Source organism: Dama dama, chromosome 15 (genome assembly GCF_033118175.1).
Source record: "Dama dama isolate Ldn47 chromosome 15, ASM3311817v1, whole genome shotgun sequence".
Taxonomy (NCBI): domain Eukaryota; kingdom Metazoa; phylum Chordata; class Mammalia; order Artiodactyla; family Cervidae; genus Dama; species Dama dama.
The window spans coordinates 88279794-88306020 of NC_083695.1; the positions used below are offsets into that span (position 1 = coordinate 88279794).

At 42.5% G+C, this 26227-nt stretch overlaps 1 protein-coding gene across 4 annotated transcripts in view; it reads left to right on the plus strand.

The window, feature by feature from the left end:
• The window catches only part of ACADSB (acyl-CoA dehydrogenase short/branched chain), a 42472-nt gene that overhangs the window by 4414 nt on the left and 11831 nt on the right, over positions 1-26227 (plus strand). For all 4 annotated transcript variants that reach the window (XM_061162851.1, XM_061162847.1, XM_061162850.1 and 1 more), the window contains exons 2-9: positions 13858-14014; positions 14237-14337; positions 17121-17327; positions 18032-18202; positions 19398-19523; positions 20854-20946; positions 23319-23408; positions 24590-24727. In XM_061162851.1, coding sequence (XP_061018834.1) covers positions 13858-14014; positions 14237-14337; positions 17121-17327; positions 18032-18202; positions 19398-19523; positions 20854-20946; positions 23319-23408; positions 24590-24727 — 1083 coding nt within the window. The remainder of the gene's footprint in view (positions 1-13857; positions 14015-14236; positions 14338-17120; positions 17328-18031; positions 18203-19397; positions 19524-20853; positions 20947-23318; positions 23409-24589; positions 24728-26227) is intronic.

Below are 26227 nucleotides of genomic sequence, written 5' to 3' on the forward strand. Positions count from 1 at the left end.
AAGTCATTTCTGTCATGTCTGACTGTGTCACCCCATGAACTATATAGTGCTCCAGGCTCCTCTGTCAATGGGGTTATCCAGGCAAGAACACTGGAGTGGATTACTATGACCTCCTCCAGGGATCTTCCTGACCGAGGGATCGAACTTTTATCTCCTACATTGCAAGCAGATTCTAAGCCACCTGGGAAGCCCATAATTAAGCAAATTGACATTTGATCTTGTATGTATTATCTAAAAAAACTTAGTATGAAGGACCTTCCTCCTCTCTTCCTCTTGTTTCCTTTTTGGAGTAACATATATATTTTGAAGAAGGAAATGGCAGCCCACTCCAGTATTCTTGCCTGGAAAATCCTATGGACAGAGAATCCTGGTGGGCTACAGTCCATGGGGTTGCAAGAGTTGGTCAGGACTGAGTGACTAACACTTTCACTTTGCTTTCACTTTGAAATTGTTTTTCGCCTTAGCCCTGTATAGTCATAAGGGATTTGATTTAGGTCATACCTGAATGGTCTAGTGGTTTTCCCCACTTTCTTCAATTTAAGTCTGAATTTGGCAATAAGGAGTTCATGATCTGAGCCACAGTCTGCTCCCAGTCTTGTTTTTGCTGACTGTATAGAGCTTCTCCATCTTTGGCTGCAAAGGATATAATCAATCTGATTTCGGTGTTAACTATCTGCTGATAAAACATAATTCTCAACTTTTACGTTGTGCTTTTTTTTTTTTTTGGTCAACACGTGATTCTAACATGGAATAATAGCATGAGCCAGAATTTGTGGTTTTCATGCTTGACTTTGGAGAGTAAAAACTCAACCCCTTCTTACAACTTTCTAAAGCCAAATGATTCACTTGTCCAAGATAAATGATCCACAAATGTGCCTTCCCTGATCCCCCTACACCACACTCCCAGCTGCCCTACTTAAAACTTTTTGGTTTGACCAGATGTTCAAAAAAGCTACTGCCTTATCCCCATTCAGCCTCCCATAGGGGAGCTTCTTACACACCCATCTGGTAATCTTCACAAACAAACATAAAGCAAATAGAAACACAGTTGTTTATTTTCCTCCTGGTCCTTCTAAAAGACAGCACACTATGTACCATATTCTGGTTTCTCCCAACCCCAGGTAGCAATATATTCTGGAGAGGTTTCTAACATGTAACAGAATTCCCTTTGTTTTCATAAGTAATGCTGCAACAAGGAAGATCTTTGCTGTGAATGTGTCCATCTGCACCTGGACTGTGGACTTGGTTATACAAATCTGCAGGAGATAAAATACCACAGAAATATATGTACACGTTTCTTTGGAAGAGAACTTCTCTACCCCTTTGGCTTCTAATGGTAGGGGTTAGGGTGTGGTGAGGGCGCTGGAAAATAACTGACAATAGATTTACAAGAGAAAAGAAAGTTTGTTTATATCTGCAGAGGTACTTTCAGCAGGCTCTGTTTGAATATAGAAAATGCTTCTTTCTTGAGGCTGCTGAATGGTCAAATGGTTTAGGGTTAGAGTAATTTTCATACCATTTTGGTGGGTTGTTATTTCCTTGTTATTACAATAATATCAATTTTCTGGTTTCAATAACTGTATGACTGAGATGTAACTATGGGAGAATCAAAGAGTGATGGACAAGGGAATCTCTGTCTCTACTATCTGTGTTTATGTAACTTTCTGTGAATCTAATTACATATTTCAAAGTAAAGTTTGTTTAAAAGATGCTGCAAACAGTAAATTTGGATCTACATGATTTCACGTCTGTGCATTTTACTTCTACCTGCAGCATAAGCTAGAAGAGGGAATTCTCTAGCAAAGGGCAAAATAAACTCAAAAATACTGATAAATTTTCTCTAACTGTGCTTTGCAGCAGTTAAACCATTCTCTTTCCCATTAGCAAATATATCACGGGTCCTATGTCCCTAGCATCTTGCCAAAACATCTGGTAGGCCAATGTTTAGGTCTCTGCATGCCTCATAAGTTAAAAAAAAAAACTGTGTCACAGTATTCTTATACTTGTCTTCATTTATAAGTCTGCACCCGATGGTGTGATCACTCACCTAGAGCCAGACATCCTGGAATATGAAGTCAGGTGGGCCTTAGGAAGCACCACTACAAACAAAAGTAGTGGAGGTGATGGAATTCCAGCTGAGCTATTTCAAATCCTAAAAGATGATGCTGTGAAAGTGCTGCACTCAATATGTCAGCAAATTTGGAAAACTCAGCAGTGGCCACAGGACTGGAAGTGGTCAATTTTCATTCCAATCCCCAAGAAAGGCAATGCCAAAGAATGCTCAAACTACCACACAACTGCACTCATCTCACACGCTAGTAAAGTAATGCTCAAAATTCTCCAAGCCAGGCTTCAGTAATACGTGAACCATGAACTTCCAGATGTTCAAGCTGGTTTTAGAAAAGGCAGAGGAACCAAAGATCAAATTGCCAACATCTGCTGGATCATCGAAAAAGCAAGAGAGCTCCAGAAAAATGTCTATTTCTGCTTTACTGACTATGCGAAAGCCTTTGACTGTGTGGATCACAATAAACTGTGGAAAATTCTGAAAGAGATGGGAATACCAGACCACCTGACCTGCCTCTTGAGAAACCTGTATACAGGTCAGGAAGCAACAGTTAGAACTGGACATGGTACAACAGACTGGCTCCAAATAGGAAAAGGAGTACATCAAGACTGTATATTGTCACCCTGCTTATTTAACTTATATGCAGAGTACATCATGAGAAACGCTGGGCTGGAGGAAGCACAAGCTGGAATCAAGATTGCCGGGAGAAATATCAATAACCTCAGATATGCAGATGACACCACCCTTATGGCAGAAAGTGAAGAAGAACTAAAGAGTCTCTTGACGAAAGTGAAAGAGGAGAGTGAAAAAGTTGGCTTAAAGCTCAACATTCAGAAAACTAAAATCATGGCATCCAGTCCCATCACTTCATGGAAAATAGATGGGGAAACAGTGGCTGACTTTATGTTTTTAGCTCCAAAATCACTGTAGATGGTGACTGCAGCCATGAAATTAAAAGACACTTGCTCGGTGGAAGAAAAGTTATGACCAACCTAGGTAGCATATTAAAAAGCAGAGACTTTACTTTGTCAACAAAGGTCCGTCTAGTCAAGGCTATGGTTTTTCCAGTGGTCATGTATGAATGTGAGTTGGACTGTGAAGAAAACTGAGTGCTGAAAAATTGATGTTTTTGAACTGCAGTGTTGGAGAAGACTCTCAAGAGTCCCTTGGACTGCAATGAGATCCAACCAGTCTATCCTGAAGGAGATAAGTCCTGGGTGTTTATTGGAAGGACTGATGCTGAAGCTGAAACTCCAATACTTTGGCCACCTCATGAGAAGAGTTGACTCATTGGAAAAGACCCTGATGCTGGGAGGGATTGAGGGCAGGAGGAGAAGGGGGTGACAGAGGATGAGATGGCTGGATGGCATCACCAACTCGATGGGCATGAGTTTTAGTGAACTCCGGGAATTTGTGATGGACAGGGAGGCCTGGCGTGCTGCGATTCATGGGTTCGCGAAGAGTCGGACACGACTGAGCGACTGAACTGAACTGAATTGAACGATAACCCTTTATGTGAGACAGCAAGAGAGATACAGATGTATTGAACAGTCTTTTGGACTCTATGGGAGAGGGCTAAGGTGGGATGATGTGGGAGAATGGCATTGAAACATGTAAATTATCATATGTGAAGCAAATTGCCAGTCTAGGTTCGATGCATGCTACAGGGTGCTCTGGGCTGGTGCACTAGGATGACCCAGAGGGATGGGATGGGGAGGGAGGCGGGAGCAAGGTTCAGGATGGGGAACCCATGGTGGATTCAAGTCAATGTATGGCAAAACCAATACAATATTGTAAAGCAAAATAAAGAAATAAAATTTAAAAAAATAAAAATAAAAAATAAAAGACACTTGCTCCTTGGAAGAAAAGCTATAATCAACCCAGACAGCATATTAAAAAGCAGACACATTACTTTGCCAACAAAGGTCCATCTAGTCAAGGCTATGGTTTTTCCAGTAGTCATGTATGGATGTGAGAGTTGGACTATAAAGAAAGCTGAGCACCGAAGAATTGATGCTTTTGAACTGTCGTGTTGGAGAAGACTCTTGAGAGTCTCTTGGACTGCAAGGAGATCAAGCCAGTCCATCCTAAAGGAAATCAGTCCTGGGTGTTCATTGGAAGGACTTATGCTGAAGCTGAAATTCCAATACTTTGGCCACCTGATGTGAAGAACTGACTCACTGGAAAAGACCCTGATGCTGGAAAACATTGAAGGCAGGAGGAGAAGGGGACAACAGAGGATGAGATGGTTGGATGGCATCACCGACTCAATGGACATGAGTTTGAGCAAGCTCCAGGAGTTGGTGATGGACGTGTAAGCCTGGTGTGCTGCAGTCCATAGGGTCCCAAAGAGTCAGACATGACTGAGTAACTAAACTCAACAGAATCAGAATTTGATATCCATTGAAACATCTCTATCTAAAATTACCCTTGTTTTAAACAAATACAACCAAATTGAGGTTAAACTTGTTTGTAAAATGAATCTGATTAATTGATTATATTGGCTCCTTTAAATTGACTATGCCAAAAGTTTTCATAAAGGTGTCTCAGGACCAGGAAAACCATACCAACGGCTTGTCATATATTTTTGCTCTGTGGATTTAGGTGAATTCCTTGCTTTTTGAGATCCCCAAAATACCGTGAGATTTTTGCACCTGTTAAGATGTGGCCTTCCTAATTTCCCTGATAAAGCTGTTGGGAACGTAAACGTTTTCAGTCTCTGGAGGGATCAAGTAGAAAGGAAAAAATGTTTCAAGTCTGCTAACAAATATATAATTCACCAAATTGCTGTCTGTCATAATTAGCTTAAGGGGAAAGATTTTCCTCACATCTGGGAAAATAAGATTAAAAGCCAATAGTATTTTACAAAACAAAAAAATTATAACTGTATTCACCAGTGTATTCAAGTCAACTAATTTTTTTTTAATAGTTTTATGAAATCAGTTTACATTAGACTTTTTGTATATCTTACCCAGTTCAACAGTATGATTTAAAAGTTATTAAAAACCTGCAGTTGTCAAAAAATCCTTTCTTTGAAACTTCTTGAAGATTAAGCAGTTTTATGATGCACCATTTTAAGTGCAAGTCACTGCAGCTGGCAGCTCCAACCCAGGAAGCCTGAAGCAACTAGACATCACCAGAGCCCAGCCCCATGTTGGGTGTCAAAATCTGTTACTGAATTCAGGTTCTGCTGCTTGGTACTCAAAGACAATAATCAAGAGGCAAGTGTCAGAAAAAAGGAAAGGTGCTTTAATCAGAAAAGCGGGAAATCTGGGGGCAAGGTGGGTTCATGTCCTGAGACCACCTCCAAAGATTCTGCTCAGCCCTGACAGTTTTTAAAGAGGGGAAAAACAGGGGGGTGGGGGGGAATATCAGTGAATCCCTGATGCAGAAGGTTGGATTCTGCCTCCTTCTCCATTGTATGCAGACTGGCTCATTCTCTTCAGATGTTATCTTGGGATTAAAGAGCTAATCTTTACTTCTTGGAAAAGAATCAGCAGGGTAGGCAAGGCACAGTGTGCATTCAGGGGAGTGTAAGTCGGGAGTTAGGTTAAATTGCTCGGTGCTCTCATTTCTTAAATAGGTTCTTTGAAGGGAAGAGGAGGATAGAAATGGGGAAACGGGAAAGGGGCAGAAGAGCTGCTTTCACAGTTCTGTAGTGTCAAAATCGAGTTGAATAGAAGGACCCTCAGTTGGCACTGGAAAGTTGCTCGTTGGTGTGGGGAAGTCCCTCAGATGTTGGAATTGGTCTCAGAATCATTACAAGTGAATCACACAACCACACTGAGATGGGGTGAAGAAAGAACTTTCAGAAGCAGTCTTTTGACTGGCTACATGGGGCTAAAGACAGAACTGAACCCAAGCACTCCGATTAATTTGATTCTCACGGTGTAGTGTGTTCTGAAATGATTTCATGTATGTGCTAGGTTTGAACAAGTAGATTCGTCCTAGCCAATGAGAAGCCCATAGCCAGGTTTTTCATTGTCAGAAGTTAAAACAAGAAAAACTAGCTAGAATGAACTCTTGTGAAGTCTGGTGCTTAATGGAATTAAAAAAAAAAAACAAAAGATTCTTGTACACGTGCAGTAAGGAGAGCCAGGAAGGCACAGGTGGTAGGAACCACTGTCTACTAGGGCGCAAGGTCTTGTTGTATCCGATTGTGTCCTTGGAAAAGACCTCTCTTCTGTGTTCCTTTTTACCTTTCAGATGTGTGAAAGCTTCTTGACTGAAACACTTGAAGGTTTCCAACAGCACTTTGTTAGCTAGAACGTAGCAAAGAAGGGCTGTGATTCACTCAATGAGTTAAACAAGTTTCGCCAGAACACTCAGCAGTTGGGCGTTCGTAAGCTTCTTTGTGCTGTTTGTGGAAGGTAGACAGCAATGTAGTTGTGTTTATACACCTTTTCTCAAAATGTTTTAAAATGCATAAAATATATAGGATCACAAAGGAAATTAGTTACCATAAAAGTGATACATATGCCTTACATTGCAATACAAGAATATGTGCTTCTTAAGTAAGACCTGACAGAAAGTTGGATAACTACTATAATTTTGAAGTGGTGATGAGCCCCCAACAATATTTCAACTGATGTAAAGGTATCTGTGATTTATTTTGGTGACAATCACAGATAATAACTACTGTAACTTGTTGCCAACATTCAAAGAATACTGATTTCCTTGATTAGCATTACCTAATAATGTCAAGGCTATGGTTTTTCCAGTGGTCATGTATGGATGTGACAGTTGGACTATAAAGAAAGCTGAGCGCCGAAGAATTGATGCTTTTGAACTATGGTGTTGGAGAAGACTCTTGAGAGTCCCTTAGACTGCAAGGAGATCCAACCAGTCCATCCTAAAGGAGATCAGTCCTGGGTGTTCATTGGAAGGACTGATGTTGAAGCTGGAACTCCAATACTTTGACCACCTGATGAGAAGAACTGACTCATTTGAAAAGACCCTGATGCTGGGAAAGATTGAGGGCAGGAGGAGAAGGGGATGACAGAGGATAAGATGGTTGGATGGCATCACCGACTCAATGGACATGGGTTTGGGTGGACTCCGGGAGTTGGTGATGGACCGGGAGGCCTGGCGTGCTACGGTTCATGGGGTCGCAGAGTCAGACACGACTGAGCGACTGAACTGAACTGAATCAAGTATTAGCATAATCTCTAATATTCCAGTTAGAGGTTAGTGAAATAAAATATAGTTTTTCCCCATCTATGTTCTTGGGCTTTGTTCTGCCTGTAGGAGCCTGCAGACCCCAGATTTGATCATTAGTACTTCTGAGTGCAGCAGAACTCTGGGCAGTTGAGTAGGAAACAGATCAGACTCAAGCTTCGAAAAGTATTTGGCAAGGCATAAATAACCATTATTCCATTCAGCTAGCAATTGCTGCTCTATACAAAAAAATGTGATGATGTGGTGCAATGGGTTATAACCGTGGAAAATCATTTTGATGGAGTGGACACCAAATTGCAGAGGCTGAGGTCAACACTGAAGGGCAGGGGGCAGTTGAAAATCATCGTGGAAACCTTGGGCTGAGCTGTTAAAGGCAAGGCAAGGAGATATCTCCTTTATTAAGAACTGCCGTGTTAAAAGGAAATCTTTTTTCTCCTGCCCAAAAGGAGAGGTGTTATCTTTCAATGCTTTGGTTTATAATGGATTCCATTCACTTAGCATACACAGCCACTATTTTATGATGAGTATCTTCAGTAGTCTCCTGTACTTGTACACCACTTTTTTAAAGTACGTTTGCCCCTGTTATCTTGTGTCTAAAGTAACTGCTATGGGTTGAACAGTCATATACTTTGTCAGTAGCAATATTGAGACTAACGGGGTCACAATTGTGTCAGCACGGAAAACTGGGTACAGTAAGACCCCCTGGCATCCTAAGTTTCTCAGTGCTGGGTTTTCTGCTGAAGATTAGCTTTGGTAGAAAGGTGATGTACAGCGAGTTCTGTAGTGGGTTTAGTGAAGCAAATCTCCCCTAGAAATAAGAAATATGGGCAGTGTATTACAGCTTTTGACATGTAATAGGCAAGATTCCAGAACATTTTGTGGAGAAAGTAGCTTGGCCGATTCTTTCATTCATTCGAATATAGATTGAGGGCCCCATCCAGCCACTGACCAGAAGGGCACCCACACTTAACTCCAGCTCCCCTTCTCCCACTCTTCCTCCCTCCTTGTGCCTGCTACTGCTGATCACTCTGTCTCCTTCTGCTGTTTAGCAACGCTCCCCTGCCCCACCCTGCAGAGGTCGGGTTGGGGGGCCCCTTCATACTTGCATTTCTGACTCAATCCTTATCCTGTGTTTTCATTCTTGTCATCTGTTTGAACAGGAAGAAGGCGGTGTCTTCCCCCTTCCTTTTATCTAGTCCCAAGTTTTCATGTCTCAGCTCTGTGTTTTAATGAGAAAAGAAAAAGGTCCATGCAGCTTTGCCCTGAATTGTCTGTCTCCTAATTCTGAAAACAAATCAGCTAGAAAAATTGAGATGGACACATTTTTTTTTTTCTCCCTGACTGGCCAGTATTTCTTTTCCCCAGGAGAACCCAGAGCAGACTGCATGTACTCTTAAGCACAGAACTGCAGAGACTAACCCATATGTAGGTGAGATTAACAGTGATGTCAGACATGGTGACTCATTTCTTTTTTCCTCTTTTTATCAATAAGCTTTTCAGTGAACTCTCAAAAGATATTAAGAAAATATATTGCAATATATTACTACGTATACTTTTTTTTTTTTTTTTCCCCAGGCCAGGCTTTATTGGGACTCCTGCTGCAGGGTGGGGGTATATGAGAACAAGCCAACAGGTTCCCCTGCTTGCTTTGCACCCCAAGGAAGGCTGAGCTTGTTCCTTATATGGGAGAGGGTAGGGATGTGTCCAGGGGTCAGGTAGGAGGGGTGGCTTACTTAGGTGGTCTGCCCACCCCTTAGGTGGTGTTGGGTGCTGGAGCATGCTTTTGCTCTTCATGGCAGTTGGGTTTTTTGGTCTCTTTGTATCCTTTGCCCAGAATCTGCCCTAACTGCTCATGCAAGCAGTTATTTTTCATCCCATATAGTTTCTTTGTATTTTATTGCTGGAGGAGAGGTTGTTCAGGTATAAACTTTGCAGCAGTGCAGCAAAGGGTCCCAGATCCCAGACCTGTCTCATTCCCCACTGAGAGACTCTACATTGTTGTTCTTAAGATGCTCAAGATTCTGAAACGTCTTCCTGCTGGACAGGGACCGCAGACCTTAGCCTACCCTAGAGGTGTAGACGTCCCTCCCTGACTGTTCCAAGGACCTATAGGGACCTGGGCCACTCTCCACTGGAGTGGGCTGAGTTCCTTGAGCAATCATGAGCCTTACATCAAGCTGTTGGAGCCAAAAGGACACAAACTTAACCAAGAGGTTAAACAAGCAAGGGATGTAATGGAGAACAATAACCATTGAAGGACATAGAAAGAGAAGGAACCTGGTTAACTTTGGTCTTCCTTAATGTTGATAAGGGAGGCAATATCACCTGGGCTTGTTCAGTTGAGTTCAGTTCAGTCGCTCAGTCGTGTCCGAGTCTTTGCGACCCCATGGACTGCCAGGCCTCCCTGGCCATCACCAACTCCCGGAGCTTCCTCAAGCTCCTGTCCATTAAGTCGGTGATGCCATCCAAGCATCTCATCCTCTGTCGGCCCCTTCTCCTCCTGCCTTCAGTCCTTCCCAGCATCAGGGTCTTTTCCAGTGACTCAGTTCTTCGCATCAGGTGGCCAAAGTGTTGAAGTTTCCGCTTCAGCATCAGTCCTTCCAATGAACACCCAGGACTGATTTCCTTTAGGATGGACTGGCTTGATCTCCTTGCAGTCCAAGGGACTCTCAAAAATCTCCAACACCACAGTTCAAAAGCATCAATTCTTCGGCATTTAGCTTTCTTTATAGTCCAACTCTCACATCCATACATGACCACTGGAAAAACCATAGCTTTGACTCGACAGACCTTTGTTGGCAAAGTAATGTCTCTGCTTTTTAATATGTTGTCTAGGTTGGTCATAGCTTTTCTTCCAAGGAGCAAGTGTCTTTTAATTTCACGGCTCCAGTCACCATCTGCAGTGATTTTGGAGCCCAAAAAAGTAAAGTCTCTGACTGTTTCCATTGTTTCCCCATCTGTTTGCCATGAAGTGATGGGACCAGATGCCATGATCTTAGTTTTCTGAATGTTGTGTTTTAAGCCAGCTTTTCACTCTCCTCTTTCACTTTCATCAAGAGGTCCTTTAGTTCATCTTCACTTTCTGCCATAAGGGTGGTGTCATCTGCATATCTGAGGTTATTGATATTTCTCCCAGCAATCTTGATTCCAGCATGTGCTTCATCCAGCCCGGCATTTCACATGATGTACTCTGCATATAAGTTAAATAAGCAGGGTGACAATATGTAGCCTAGGCTTGTAGTTCCTTAATATTAAATTTTATCTGTTCTGGCACATTGATCCAAGTGCAGCAGGAAGCAGTTGTTCTGTCAGAAGATTATCAAGGATCAGACAATTGTCAAGAACCATGTCAGCCAAGGGAACAAGAACATTTCCAAGTCCCTATAAGACTTCAAATAGGAGCCAGCCCTCTACATCATTTTACTTAGCTGTCCGATGGTGCCTATCTTTTGAACAGGTATCTCAGAGCTTCTGGCTCACAGGTATACTATTTTCTGTTGTGACCTGCAGGGTTTCTGAGGGTAAAAGCTTTAGTCTGGACAAGTGTACCCAACTAGATATCCCCTGCAATTTGACAGCAATCAGTTCAGTTCAGTTCAGTCGCTCAGTCGTGTCCGACTCTTTGCGACCCCATGAATTGCAGCACACCAGGCCTCCCTGTCCATCACCAACTCCCGGAGTTTACTCAGACTCATGCCCATCCTGTCGGTGTTGCCCTCCAGCCATCTCATCCTCTGTCGTCCCCTTCTCCTCCTGCCCCCAATCCCTCCTAGCATCAGGGTCTTTTCCAATGAGTCAATAGGTGGTCTTGGAGAGACCCCTCTCTCCAGGTTTTAAGAATTTGGTCCCCCCCGGGTTTTTTTGTGTGTGTGCGCGTGAAAGTACTTCTCCTTCCTCTGTATTTTTAATGGGGGCTGGCTGTGCCTTGTGGGCCTAGTCCCGGATTTGCTTAATTTGCTTTTTTTCCCCTCAACTTTACATTTGCTTTTTAATTTTGCAAAGCTTGACTTTGTTTCTTGCCTGTTCCATGAACTCTGTCTTGTCCTGACAGTGCCCTCAGCTTCTCAGAAGCTGGTGAACTCTGTCCCTATGTTCTCTCAGGCATTTGGCAGATCCTCAGTATATTCTGTTAATTTTTGTTGGCCACAAGGAAAACACTAATTCTGTAACAGCTTCACTGAAGTATAATTTACGTAGCAATATAATTCACACTGTGTAATTATAATGTGGTTGAATGATGATGAGTCTGAGCAGGCTCCGGGAGATGGTGAAGGACAGGGAAGCCTGGCGTGCTGCAGTCCATGGGGTCGCACGACAGAATGACTGAGCAGCAACATCATTCGTCCTTTTTAAGAGTATAATGCAATAGTTTTCAGTAAATACACAGAGATGTACAGCCAGCATCAGAGTTCGATTCTGGAACATCTCCATCACCCCAAAAAGATCGCTGTGTCCTTGGGCAGGCACCACTTGTTCTCGCCCTGAAACACAACCAGTGCTCCACTTTGTGTCTGCATGGATTTGCCTGTTCTAGAAATTTCATATAAAGAGACTTACATAAATAAATGGTCTTCTGAGCCGGCTTCTTTCACTTGGCGTGTTTTGTGTGTGTTCAGGAAAAAACTAATTCCTCATTTGTTTCCCCTGTACTAAAATTCTACAGAAAAAAAATTGGGAAGGCATAACAAGCATTTTTTCCCCAAAATAATTCATCTTCATATAATTTCTTCATGTATGCAATTTACACTTATCCATTTATTTAACTTCCTATCTTTTATTACCCCTACACCCCGATGTCCGAATCCCTGCATCCCAAGCCAGTTATCTGTGCTCCTTCTCTTCCTCTTTACCTCCATCTGCCTAGCATTTTCTGGGTTCTTCCCAGGTAGAGGTGATACTAGATATTCCATGTACTCTTTTTTCTTTTTCACTGTTTTTTTAATTGGAGGGTAATTACTTTATAATATTTTGTTGGCCTCTGCCATACGTCAGCATGAATCAGCCACAGGTATACATATGTCCCCTCCCTCCTGAACCCCTCTCCCACCTCCCTCCCCATCCCACCCCATCCCACCCCTCTAGGTTGTCACGGAGCCCTGGCTTGAGCTCCCTGTGTCACACGGCAAATTCCCACTTGCTCTTTCTTTTCCTTATAGTAATGTATCTGTTTCCATGCTATTCTCTCAATTCATCCCACCCTCTAACACATGCATATGGAATCCTGAAAGATGGTACAGATGACCCTGCTTGCAGGACAGCAATGGAGATGCAGACATAGAGAACAGACTTTTAACAAGCATTTGAAATCAGATGATGTCTCTCTGTCTCTCTCTTCTTTTTATTGAAATCGGACGGTCTCTCTTTCTGGTCAACAAATCCATTGTTGACCAGAAGTTGAAGGATTTGGGACCCTGTGACAGGGGACACACTAATGGCAGGAGGAGCTAACCTTGCAGTTTCACGGAGTTACAACCCTGACTACTTCTCTTAGACCACCACGGCTGTGTTCTTAGGGATCAGAGGAGAGTTAGTCATCACCGTTGTTGAGCTCCTACTATACAGTGGGTACCATGCTAAACCCTTGATGTGGATTGCTTCCACAAAGTTATTATCCTTATTTTCCAAAGGTTATTATCCTTATTTTTACAGGGAAGGAAATTAAGATGAGCGATTTTAACACAGAGGTTAAAAACCACCTGCCCAAGATCACATAGCTCAGTTGGTAATGAATCTGCCTGCAATATAGGAGACCCCAGTTTGATTCCTGGGTCAGGAAGATCCGCTGGAGAAGGGATAAGCTACTCACTCCAGTATCCTTGGACTTCCCTTGTGGCTCAGCTGGTAAAGAATCTGCCTGCAATGCAGGAGATCTGGGTTCGATCCCTGGGTTGGGAAGATCCCCTGGAGAAGGGAACCGCTACCCACTCCAGTATTCTGTCCTGAAGAATTCCATAGTCCATGGGGTCACAAAGAGTTGGACATGACTGAGTGACTCACTTTTCACTTCAAGATCACATAGTAAGCAGCCAGACTGACACTAGTTCTTTCAGACTCCGGAGCCTGTTTTCTTAACCTGTATGTTCTGGTACTAACTAATGAGAAGCTGAAGAAAAAAAAACAAAAACAAAAAAACGCTAGCTACAGAAACCCAAAAAGCAGAGCTCCATGCAGCCAGGCAGGGCAGCTGGGATGCTCGGCTCCCTCAGCTGTCCCTGGGCCCTCACACATCCCTGCCCCACGAAAGAATTCTCTTCACCGTAGTCAGTCAGTACTGTTAGAGTCTGATTTTCCTAGCCAAGAGGTTACAGAAATGTGTCATTTGAAGAATGAGTTCCACCTGGAACGTTCTGTTTCCTCAAAGGTAAGAAGTAATTATGTGGAGAGACTTATTCCTTTAGAACAGCTCCTCCCCGGATAACCCAGCCTGTGGTTTTTGGTTACAGGATGTGACCAGGCGCCAGGCCAATCTCCCTTATTTTGCTGAAGGACGTTATAAAGGGTGGGTTTGTAAAGTTAACTCCCAAAGCAACTGACGTTCTCTCCTCTTGACGTGCTCTTCTGCCCTGGCGCGTGTGCGCGTGTTCCCTACGCAATGGCGACGGTCTGCACAGCTACGAAGAAACTTCCCAAGCTGCCTGTCTTCCTGGAAAACTCCTCCTCACGCCCTAAGTTCTTCTCAGCCAGAAGCGCAGTTCAAAGCAGCAACCAATGTACCTCTTGCTCCTCTGCAAACATTTTCTGATGAGGAGATGATTATAAAGAGCACAGGTGAGGGAAGCCGGGTTCACCACACTTCCCCTCAGGTCACGGCGTGGCCTTTGGTATGAGATCACATGGCCTGTCACAGGACTGGGGCGGTGTTCTCCTAAGTTTGTGAATGGAATTTTTGTCATTAATTTTAAGTCTTCCTTTTTTCCTTTTTCTTTAAAAATTAATACATGCCAGATTTATACAATAAAGACTTATTAGTATTTTTTTTTTCCCCTACAGTTAAAAAATTTGCCCAGGAACAAGTTGCTCCTTTTGTTTCAAAAATGGATGAAGATTCAAAAATGGAAAAATCCATAATACAAGGATTATTTCAACAAGGGGTATATAATTCATGATTATTCTAATTTCAAACTTTCAGAAATACCTTCCAGTGTTAAAATGCATGCATACTTTTAAATTTAGGAATGGTAATGATGGCATAATTTCCTAGTCAGAATTATGTGACTTCTCTTTCAGATTGAGAGCCTAGTTAAATTTTTTTTTAAATTGAATTAACTTTTAAAATTAGAAATACCGGTGCTTTTTAAGTAAAAGGTTAGAAGCAAGAGTGATTTCTTCAGACCAGTGGTATTAAACTGGGGTCTGTTTTTGTTCCCCAGAGGATATCTGACAATGTCTGAAGACGTTGGTAGTGACAACTAGGTGTGCTACTGACGTCTTGTAGGATGCAGGCAAAACATCTCAGAGTGCACAGGCTGGCCTGCTGAGACACAGAATTATCCAGCTTAGTAACGCCAAGGATACAAAAACTTGCTTTAGTAAAACTTCACACCAGAGCATCTACCTGAATCTCTGTGTATGTAGGAAACCTAAGAGCATCTACCTGAATCTCTGTGTATGTAGGAAACCTAAAAGCAAGAGGTTCATATCTGAAATCCATCAGAATAACCCAGGCAACCAGTTTCCAACTTTTTAATTAGAAACTCATGGTGCTTTAATAGAAGCACAGTATATAAAATAGATAAAAATAGAAATATTCTGACTGTGAGTATAGGGAGAGGTTATCAGCATGGGAGCCCCACAGAGAACATTTCAGAATCACCGGGCTCTTCGTCTCTCCCTTCTGTATAGGTGAGAAGATTTTTCTTGATTTTTTTGGAATACCAAGGCTCTCCCTGGTAGCTCAGCTGGTAAAGAATCTGCCTGCAGTGTGGGAGGCCTGGGTTCAATCCCTGGGTCGGGAAGATTCCCTGGAGGAAAGCATGGCAACCCACTCCAGTATTCTTGCCTGCTGAATCCCCATAGAGCCTGCTGGGCTACAGTTCATGGGGTCACCAAAGGTGGGGACATGACTGAGCGACTAAGCGCACACATGCAAGGCTACCCCAGGTGGCGCTAGTGGTAAAGAACCTGGCCGCCAATGCAGGAGATGTAAGAGACGCAGGTTCTATCCCTGGGTTGGGAAGATCCCCCGGAGGATGGCATGGCAACCCACTCCAGTATCCTTGCCTGGAGAATCCCGTGGACAGAGGAGCCTGGTGGGCTATTATCCATGGGGTCGCACAGAGTCAGACACTTAGCAACTTAGCACACAAGGCTATCCCAAAACTAATAGTCCCTATTAGTTCAGAGCCATTGGCTTAAATCTTAACCAGTTATCGTGTTTGAAAATTAGCCTTTTCCAGTAATTGTTTTATTTCTTACTGTTCAAATAATACTAGCTTTTTTGTTGTTGTTAAATACCATACAGTAGTAGTTTTTCAACTTTCTTTTAGCAGTGAAACTGTTGGGAAAATAGAATCTTATGTGAAGTCACAGTGGTTCAGAAAGCATCCACTTCTCAGCCAGGTCCATTTACAGAACCTCAATTCTCTGAGAGGTCTTGGGGTCCCACAGTTTGAGCTTCCCTCTCGCGAGGGGGTAGTTCTTGCAGGCAGGGTCCTTTGTAGCGACAGGTTGCCTGCCACATTGCAGTCACACACCCCTTGGGGGTCTGCGTCCTTTCATATCTTGCATCAGCTATTCTCGGCCTCACGTGACTCCTAACTTCTGACCTCTACAGAGGTCACCTGCCAAGATAACTGACAAATATGTCCATCGGTGACCTTTTTAGAGAAGCAGTGTCTCTGACACCTGTTAAAGATGTGATAGTCCAACATTCTCACGCCTCCGTCAGCCTCCAGGCACCTCCCAGTCCCGAATCCTTCCTCAGAGGACTTCATTGAGGGTTTGCTCAGCCCCTCTATTCTCCCCCTTGCGGTTCTCACTTCCTGTCAGCTAAGTTTCCCATCAGCTAAAAACATAACTATACCCTGGCTGCAGGGCGTGCAGCTCCCTACGACCTGGAGAGAACAGAGAGAAGCATTCCTCTGCCTGCTCACGGCTTTGTGTGTCCCCCCACCCACCTCAGTAAAAGGCAGAAGTTTTACTCTACGTGAAGAGAAGTCAGAGTATTCACAGTTTTGGGTCTTGAATTACATGTGCACACATTCTCTTTCTGAAACGAGGATACTTAAAAAACGGAATACTGTGGATGTTTCCTGTTCCAGACAGAGGACTGGTTACTTCAGGCAGTTAACTGAAAAGCCTTGACCAGTTTTGACCATGATTGTCAAGCAGCTGGGCCTTGTCTTGTGTGATTCTAGGAAACACTAGACCACATGTGGTCTGCTAACCATATGAACTTGCTGAAATAGTCCCCAAAAGAATGGTCATTCAGTTATTCATTCAATTATTATCTCAGTTTAAAGGATCAAGGTGGAGGGGACTGACTCAAAGAGATTCTGCTCAGTGAAATTGGAGATATTCGCTGCTTTCTCCAGTTTCCTTATTACATACTTTATTGCTATTCCATTTCAGTATCCTTCAAATTATTTTACCTCTCTTATTTCTGTTTTTTAGATACCAAAAGCAAATAATTGATAGTTCTAGCATGTCATTTTATCTTTTGAAAATATATTTCTGTTATAGATTTTTCTGTTACAGATTTTTTTTTTTGTTATTAGAGGGATAGAGCCATACCAAATAAAAATAAGATATACGTACAGAATTTAAAAATTAAGAACGTATATAGTTACAAATTATTTTTGAACTCATTCTTGCAAGAAATTGTCCCATATAAAAAATAGCTTTCTTAGTGTGTGTTTCCTTCTTTTTCCTTTAGTTGATGGGTATTGAAATTGACCCAAAATATGGAGGAACAGGAGCTTCATTTTTTTCCTCTATCCTAGTGATAGAGGAGTTAGCCAAAGTTGATGCATCTGTGGCTCTGGTATGCGACATTCAGAACACATTAATTAACAGGATGATTGGAAAATACGGAACAGAAGAACAGAAGGCTGCCTATTTGCCCAAGCTAGCTTCAGAAAAGGTGAGTTGACATGAGTTGTTGAAATGGATCTGATCTTGTCTAAATGTAGGATGTTTTCAGGAGAAAAGTAGCTACAGTGTTGGCTTTTCTGTTTAAGACCACAGCACAGCACCACTAATTACCCAAGCAGTGCTCAGTAAATTAATGCTGCCCTGGTGGCTCAGATGGTAAAGAACGTGCCTGCAACGCCAGAGACCTGGGCTGGAAGGGTGTGACACCCCACTCCAGTATTCTTGCCGGGAGAATTCCATGGATGGAGGAGCCTGGTGGGCTACAGTCTATGGGATTGCAAAGAGTTGGACATGACTGAGTGGCTAATACACACTAGAAAAATACACTCGGAAATTTAGAGAATTACCATTGCACAATTAAATTATTTCTGTTTTGGGCCCAATTATATCTATTATTTTGATTGGTAGTTTTATTTACATTGCAATTATGAAAACCAGTTTAATGAAACGTAACTTTGAATATGTGTGCTTAGATCTTTAAGTCTGACCTAGACAAATAGTGGGATATATTTTGGGAAATAATGCTGTCAGAATGCCTTTACTATTTTGATATGTACAGGCTTTTGGAAGTAGCTAAAAGTTTTTGATTTTCAAATGTTGATTTTGCTATAAGTGGGTATTTGTTATCCAGAATATAAATATAATAAATATAAAAATAGGTCTTAATTTGGAATTTTTTCCTTGCATACGTAGGCATCAAGTATCTGCATTTCAGAGGCTGGAGCAGGTAGCGATTCATTTGCTATGAAGACCAGAGCTGATAAAAAGGGAGATTATTACATCATCAACGGGTCAAAGATGTGGATTAGCTGCGCTGAGATTGCTGGGCTGTTCGTGGTGATGGCAAATGCAGACTTTTCTGCTGTAAGTTTGAAGACAAATGTGCTCGCCATTGCCCCCCTCATCTTTTCTCTTTGTTTCTTTTCCTTACTTCCATTTTCTTCTTAGGACTTAGTCTTAAATTCTTCATTCTCCTCAGAATTGGAAAGGTTAGACAGCCAACATCTTTTCATCCGCTTAGTTTACTAACCTCCTAAAACAAATATTACAATTAACAATAAATTTTAGCTACATGGAGGACCATTGAATTAATCTCCTAATCTGTTAGACAGGAGGCTAGAATCTTGAATTTTATAGAATTTCAGATTTTCTGTTTAATAAAGAATTTAAATAGCTATTTAGTACATTTATTTATTTATCTTTGATGTGGATCATATTAAGTTTTATTGAATTTGTTACAGTATCGCTGCTGTTTTATTTTTTTGGCCAGGAGACATGTGGGATCTCAGCTCCCCAGTCCCTGGTTGAACCCACACCCCTTACATTGAAAGGTGAAGTCTTAACCACTGGACAGCCGGGAAGTCCCCTAGCACATTTTTTAAAATTCTTTTTCTAGCACATTTATTTTTAAGAATGTTTTATTACATCCTTAAAATAAGAAGAGCTTATTCTTATTTAGAAGAAAAAGGGCTTCCCAGATGACTCAGGAGTAAGGACTCCGCCTGCCAGTGCAGGAGTCACAGGAGACACTGGTTCAATCCCTGAGTCTGGACGATCCCCTGGAGGAGACAATGGCAACCCATTCCAGTTTTCTTGCCTAGAGTATCCGTCATGGACAGAGGAGCATGGTGGGCTACAGTCCATGGGGTTGCAAAGAGTCGGACATGACAGCACGCACATACACATTCAGTTGAAAAATAGACATGTAGCAAAATGGTAAAGATTGCTTTTGTTTTTTCTCTAGGGTAACATTTAATTAAATTTTGAAATTTATAAAATAAAGTTAAATTTAAGTTGGGGAATTAATCATGTAATACTTTTGTGTTGCTTAATAATTTTAATAGCAACAGTGGTTTCTGAAAGTGTAAAATAAACAGTAAAGTTCTTGATATTGAGTCTACTTTCACCACTCTGGCTTCATAACACATGTGGTGCAATTCTGAGTTCATTAGTAATTAGTGCTAAAGTCTGCTTTTAGTTTTCTGTTTACTTTGAGCCGTTTGGAAATAACAGATCTTCTCAGTCAAAGTGGTGATAGCATTTTAAATCTGCATTTCAGGGGTATAAAGGAATTACCTGCTTCTTGGTCGATGGTGATTCCGAGGGCCTTCATATAGGGAAACCAGAGAACAAATTGGGAATCAGAGCATCTTCCACCTGCCCAATCACATTTGAAAATGTCAAGGTGGGTATCTTAGACAAGGAATAAGCTCTGCCTATACGTATAGCTGCGAGTAAGGTATCAAAATTACTAGTCCTACACAGGAGAGTATTTTGCAAACCTCTTGAACAGTGATCTTCGTTGAGGTCATGACCTCAGTGTGCTTCTCACAAGCGTTGACACCAAGGACAGAAACCGGTCTGCCCAGCCGCTGTCTCCAGGGCCATCTCATTCACCGTTTAGCAGCCTGGTACTTAGGGTGCACCAAACGTGGCTTTGGAGGAGGCCACAAGGTGGGGCTGTTGCCCAGGAAGAATGGAAAACAGCCGGGCAGCCCCCTGTAGGTGAGCGTTGAGTCTTAAAAAAAAAAAAGCCGGGATGACTAGAATGAGGTGCTTCAGACTTGACTGAGTTAGGGCAGGGTGCAATCCGTCAGCTGCCACTGGTGAGCATGTCACCTTTCTGGCTCCCTGGTGACTGTCTGTGTGCTCCTGGGGTGTCCTGATGGTGTCGTGTGACCTCACTGCTGCACCCCAACTCTCTCTCTTCTCCTCATCTCTCTTTGCTTTCGCCACGCTGCCCGCTCTTGTCTCCTAACTGCTCATGTTAAGAAGCTAAGTGTATTTTTTTTTTTATTTCTCTCCTGCTCTCTATAAAGCAGTTGTTTTTTGTTTTTTGTTTTTTTTTGTGGCCATGCCACACAGCTTGTGAGATCTTAGTTCCCCAACCAGGGTTCAAACCTGTGCCCCCAACAGTGAAAACGCAGAGTCCTAACCACTGGACCGCCAGGGTTTTTTTTTAATTGCTGTCTTTTTTTTTAATTGAGCCTAGTCTAGATTTTTAAAATATGAGTAAACAGTTTAATCTATTTCTTCAGTCCTCCTTTATCTTGTGTCCACACGCATGTGTCCACACAGATCACTCCATTGATTTTTGTCGCAATAAGTCTCAACAGAAGAAAAAGACTTACTACCCTTACGTGTTTTCTGTTGTTCCTAATAGTTTATTCGCATTGTCGCATACAAGTAAGAGTTTGGGGAGGGGGGGAATTGTTATTCATTTATGTTGTTGTTAACTGTATGAGATTTCATTCTTCTAGATTCTACAGATGTCTGTGCTAGGCTCTGGAGGATGCAGTAGTGAACAGCGTGGACTTGAGTTCTATCCCTCTGAGAGTGCATGGGAAGCGGTTTAGGAGTTACAGAGACATACCGGACAATTTCCTTGGAGTTTAATGAATACTATGCTAGAGTGTTATCACAGAAATTGAGAGTATATGTGCATTTGAAAATATATAATCAAAATAAATTATGGCAAATTAAAGTGAGAAATAACTGCACATTTTTCTTTTCAGGTTCCAAAAACAAATATCCTGGGACAAGTTGGACATGGCTATAAGTACGCCATCAGGAGTCTTAATGAAGGCAGAATAGGAATCGCTGCACAGGTTAGTCAGATTTTAGCCCTTTAACTTGACTCTTCTACACACAGTCAATTAAAATGTGAAAAGGAAAAAAAAAAATCAGTAAAACCAGTGAGTATTTGGAAGCTTGTCAACACAAGATGGCGCCCTTCCCTTCCATGAAGTCAAAGAATAGCTTCTGGCTGTGATTTCTTTAAAATTCCACCTTGGTCAATTATGTAATGTCCTCAGACCCAAACAGTGGCTTAGAGCTAACAGTTTCTTTCTGCTTTGGGAGCATTAAAGTATTATGTAATACCTGGATTGATAACAAGTACATTGTAGATTAATGTGGTATTTTTTTTGAAAATCAACTTTTCAAAGCATGCAATTCATTTTGCAATTTTTAAAATTAAGAGTAAGTAACATTTAGGGGAAGACCCCGGGAGGGATTGGGGGCAGGAGGAGAAGGGGGTGACAGAGGATGAGATGGCTGGATGGGATCACCAACTCGATGGGCATGGGTTTGGGTAAACTCTGGGAGTTGGTGATCGACAGGGAGGCCTGGCGTGCTGTGATTCATGGGGTCGCAAAGAGTCGGACATGACTGAGCGACTGAACTGAACTGAACTGAACTGAACATTTAGGGGGCTTCCCTGGCAGTCCAGTGGCTGACTCCATGTTCCCAGTGCAGGGGGCCCGGGTTTGATCTGTGGTCAGGGAACCAGATCGCACGTGCCACAAGGAAAGGCGAAGATCCCAGGTGCCACAACTAAGACCCAGCACAACCAGATAAATAAACAAACACTTAAAATAAGTAAATAAATCTTTTTAAAAAAGGAAGAAGTTATAATCTATTGTGTAGTGGGAGTCTCTGTAGATAATGAAACATTTTTACTTAGTGATTTGCATGTGAAAATCAAACAACTTTTTGGCCTGGCACTTAGAGATAAAATGACAACAATTAAACAGATATATATGATAAGAACTATTCAATTTTTTTTTTTACACCAAATTTGCCCTTTAAATAGCATATTAAATTTTTCTATTAGATGACACCAGTTGTTTTCTAGAATCACAAAATGAAATCTTTGGTTTTATGAATTCATTTTTGTAATGTATTAACTTTTAATCAGTGAGTATTCAGAAAACAAAAACTTACAGCTTTTAGATTTTGAAGATACTGCATATATTAACTATTTGGAGTAGTTAAATTATAATTTTACTCTAGATTTTTCTTCCCTGCTGTTAATCTGCTAATAAAATATTCTTCGCTCAAACTTAACCCATATTTCCCACAAAGCATAGATAACATATCAGTAAAGAGAACTGGCTTATCTGTTCTTTTTTAAAGTTTTTCTGTGATTCACCTTCATCACATGTGGCATTAAAAACTATAGCACTGGATTTTGTTCTTCACCATCTCCTGGAGTTCGCTCAAACTCATGTCCATTGATTCAGTGATGCTGTCCAACCATCTCATCATCTGTCACCCTCTTCTCCTCCTGCCTTCAGTCTTTCCCAGCATCAGGGTCTTTTCCAGTGAGTCAGCTGATCGTAATCGGTGACCAAAGTATTGGAGCTTCAGCTTCAGCATCAGTCCTGCCGATGAGTGTTCAGGGTTGATTTCCTTTAGGATGGACTGGTTTGATCTCCTTGCTGTCCAAGGGGCTCTCAAGAGTCTTCTCCAGCACCAAAGCTCTTATTAATCCTGATCATATACAAGATGGACCAGAAGATAGAAGGTTCAGAAGCGAGAAAATTTCTGAGGCTTAGTTTGTGCCTAGAGACTCAAGCTTAAAGAAGAATTTGTAAAAGTGGGCATAACCACACCAAAAAGTCTACCTCCATGCTGGAATCAAATGTACTCTTCTTCATAGGAAATTACTCACATTTTCTCCCAATTCATGACTTTATGACTTCCTAATCTAAGCTTAGCGACAGTGGCAATAGAACACAGAGAAAGATGGAAAACCCTGCCTTCCTGCCTGCTTAGTCACATCCGACTTTTTGCAACCCCATGGACTGTAGCCCACCGGGCTCCTCTGTCCGTGGGATTTCCCAGGCAAGCATATGGAGAGGATTGCCATTTCCTTCTCTGGGGAATCTTCCTGACCCAGGGATCGAACCTGAGTCCGATCTCTCCATACTCTCTCCAGTATTCTGTATTTCCTGCATTGGCAGGCAGGTTGTTTACCCACTGAGCCATCAGGGAAGTGTTCTCCCAATTACTAGACCTTAAGTTCTATAAATGCAGTGGGTGAAGGTCATTAACATATGCCTCACCATCTTGGTATGCCTAATTCTTTCTCTACCCCAACTTTTCAATTTGCCTGTAAAAAGAATTTGTAACCTGAATAATTAAGAACATAAACTATTAATAAAAAAATAAGAAAGTCTGATTTTTTTTTTAACAGATGCTGGGACTGGCTCAAGGCTGTTTTGACTCCACTATTCCATATATTAAAGAAAGGGAACAATTTGGCAGAAGGGTATTTGATTTTCAGGTATGTAATTATGGGCATCTTTCTACCGTTCCATACTCTGTTGTCTTCCTGTTAATGAAAAGCTTTGTTACAAAGCCGCAAGGGAATCCTCTCGGGGATTTTAATGGGAGAGGCACAGGAAAGAAGGAATAGGTCTCAGTGTGTATACTTGTGACTGCCTTGACCTTCTCCAAGGGCAAAACAGTAGTCCTTGAGGCCTGGTTATGGCATGATTCAGGATACACAGGTGAGCACTTGGGAGCTGCCTCTTCATGGATTCCAAGTTCCAGAGCCTGGGGTTTGTGGTCAGACATCCTGGGTTAGAATCCCAGTTCTTTGTCTTGCTGGCTTAGTCCTTGAGCATGTTACATCACCTCTGCAAACCTCAGCTGCTTCATCTGTAAAAATAACACTGCGGACTCTTTAGGATGATTTGGAATCAAATAGATGTGTTAAGGGGCTTCCCTGGTGTCTCAGATGGTAAAGAATCTGTCTGCAATGCTGGAGACCTAGGTTCAATCCCTGGGTTAGGAAGATCCCCTGGAGAAGGGAACAGCTACTCTCTCCAGTATTCTGGCCTGCAGAATTCCATGGACAGAGGAGCCTGGCAGGCTACAGTCTATGGGGTTGCAAAGAGCCGGACACGACTGAGTGACTTTCACTTTATTTCAGATGTTTCAAGTGCTTGACACAGTATTAAAAATAACACTTACATTTTTAAACATAATTCTATGATAATTTATCTTTTAAATTTTGGCATGCATGCTAAATTGCTTCAGTTGTATCTGACTCTTCTCGACCCCATAGACTGTAGCCCACCAGGCTTCTCTGTTCATGGGATTTTCCAGGCAAGAATACTGGAGTGGTACCTTCTGGTGGCTCAGACAGTGAAGAATCCACCTGCAATCAGGAGACTTGGGTTCGATCCCTAGGTTGGGAAGATCCCTTGGAGAAGGGAATGGCTACCCACTCCAGTGTTACTGCCTGGAGAATCCCATGGACTAGAGGAGCCTAGCAGGCTACATACAGTCCATGAGGTCAAAAAGAGTTGGGTATAACTAAATAACACTTTTGCAAAATGAATGTTTATTTCCGGGCAAGTATGTTTTGCATCTGTCAGTGTTCCACATCCAGGCAGGATTTTGACGATGAGCTGTGTTTCCAGAAATCGTGATTCTCTGCACCGGGTCTGACTATTCCAGGGTCTCCAACACCAAGTGGCTCACATGGCCACCCAGCTGGAAGCTGCACGATTACTCACATACAATGCCGCGAGGCTCTTAGAAGCTGGAAGGCCAATCATCAAAGAAGCGTCTATGGCCAAATACTACACATCAGAGGTAAACCAAGCAAGAGTCATGCAGTCTTTAAAAAAACTTTTTTTTAAACTTTTTATTTTATACTGGAGCGTAGCCGGTTAACAATGCTGTGATAGTTTCAGGTTGCAGTCTTTTAATTTTAAGATATTTATTTATTAACCTTGTCATTTAGGAACATTGCCTAACATTGTCATTAGGAACATTAAAACATTTGTTTGTCTTTCAAGTAAAATAACATGGACCTTCGAGTTCCTACACAGGAAATGCAAGAAAGTAAAGCTGCCATAGGAGGGTGCTTTAACTCTGTAGGGTTTCCATGTTCTCATGGCTCTCAGGGGGAAACCAAGTCACCCAGTTCAGGTGGAAAACCCACTGTAAATCCCTAGGTGAGCCTCAGCTGAACACTGGCATCGTGGCTGTGGTTTCAAGTTGGGACAAAGCGAATGCCCTGGAGATAATGTGAAGTAGAAAATAGCAGGAAAAGGCTGTCCACGTGTTGACTGTACTCTGCATGTAACATGGTGGACTTGGGCGGAAACTTGGTCGCATCACGGGGCTAGGCAGTATGTGTCATTCCCTGGCCTCAGATATTTCTTTAACCCCTTCAGCCCTCAGGTCTAATCTTGTGCCTCAACCTCCCTTCTGAGCTCCAGACTAACAGATCCGCTTCTGCTTTACCTGCCACGGCCCTCCCTGCCCGCCACCCTCCCTTCCCACCCTGCACAGTCACAAACCTGAGTCCCCTCGATGCCCCTCCTGTGCTCCCGCTCCCTGTTGAATCCATCATCCGTTATGAGAATTCCACCCCTCAATTTGTCTTGAATTTGTTTCTCTCCCCTGGTATTTATTACCAGTTGTCTAGTCCAAGCTGTACCACCTCTTTACCAAACCACCGGAGTCACCTTCTAACTTCTCGCTGGTCCCTGTGGCTTCCTCCAGTCCAGTGTCCCTTTCAAGGTGTCCATGAGGCCATACCGCGCTCCGGTTTTAAACCCTTTAGTGACTCCTCACAACAAATGGGACCTTTTTATTCACTTCCTATTGTTGCTTTGAACAAATTACTGAGAAGTTGGTGCCTGAGATAGTACAGTTTTATCATCTCACAGCTCTGGGGTAAGACATCTGAAATGAGCCTCACAGGTGGTGCAGTGGTAAAGAATCCACCTGCAATGAAGGAGACACACAGAGATTCGAGTTCGATCCCTGGGTCGGGAAGATCCCCTGGAGGAGGACACAGCAACCCACTCCAGTATTCTTGCCTGGAGAATCCCATGGACAGAGGAGCCTGGCGGGCTACAGCCCATGGGGTTGCAGAGAGTTGGACACGACTGAGCGACTGAGCACACACACGCACATGCACACGCGTTCACACACGTGTGCATGTACACACACATGGGGTGAAATTTGAGTGTCAGTGGAGCTGCCCTCCTGGGGACTCTGGGGGAAAGTCCATCTCCTCTTCTTCCCCAGCTTCTAGAACCCACTCGCTTTCTGAGACTCAGGGCCCCTTCCTCTGTCTTC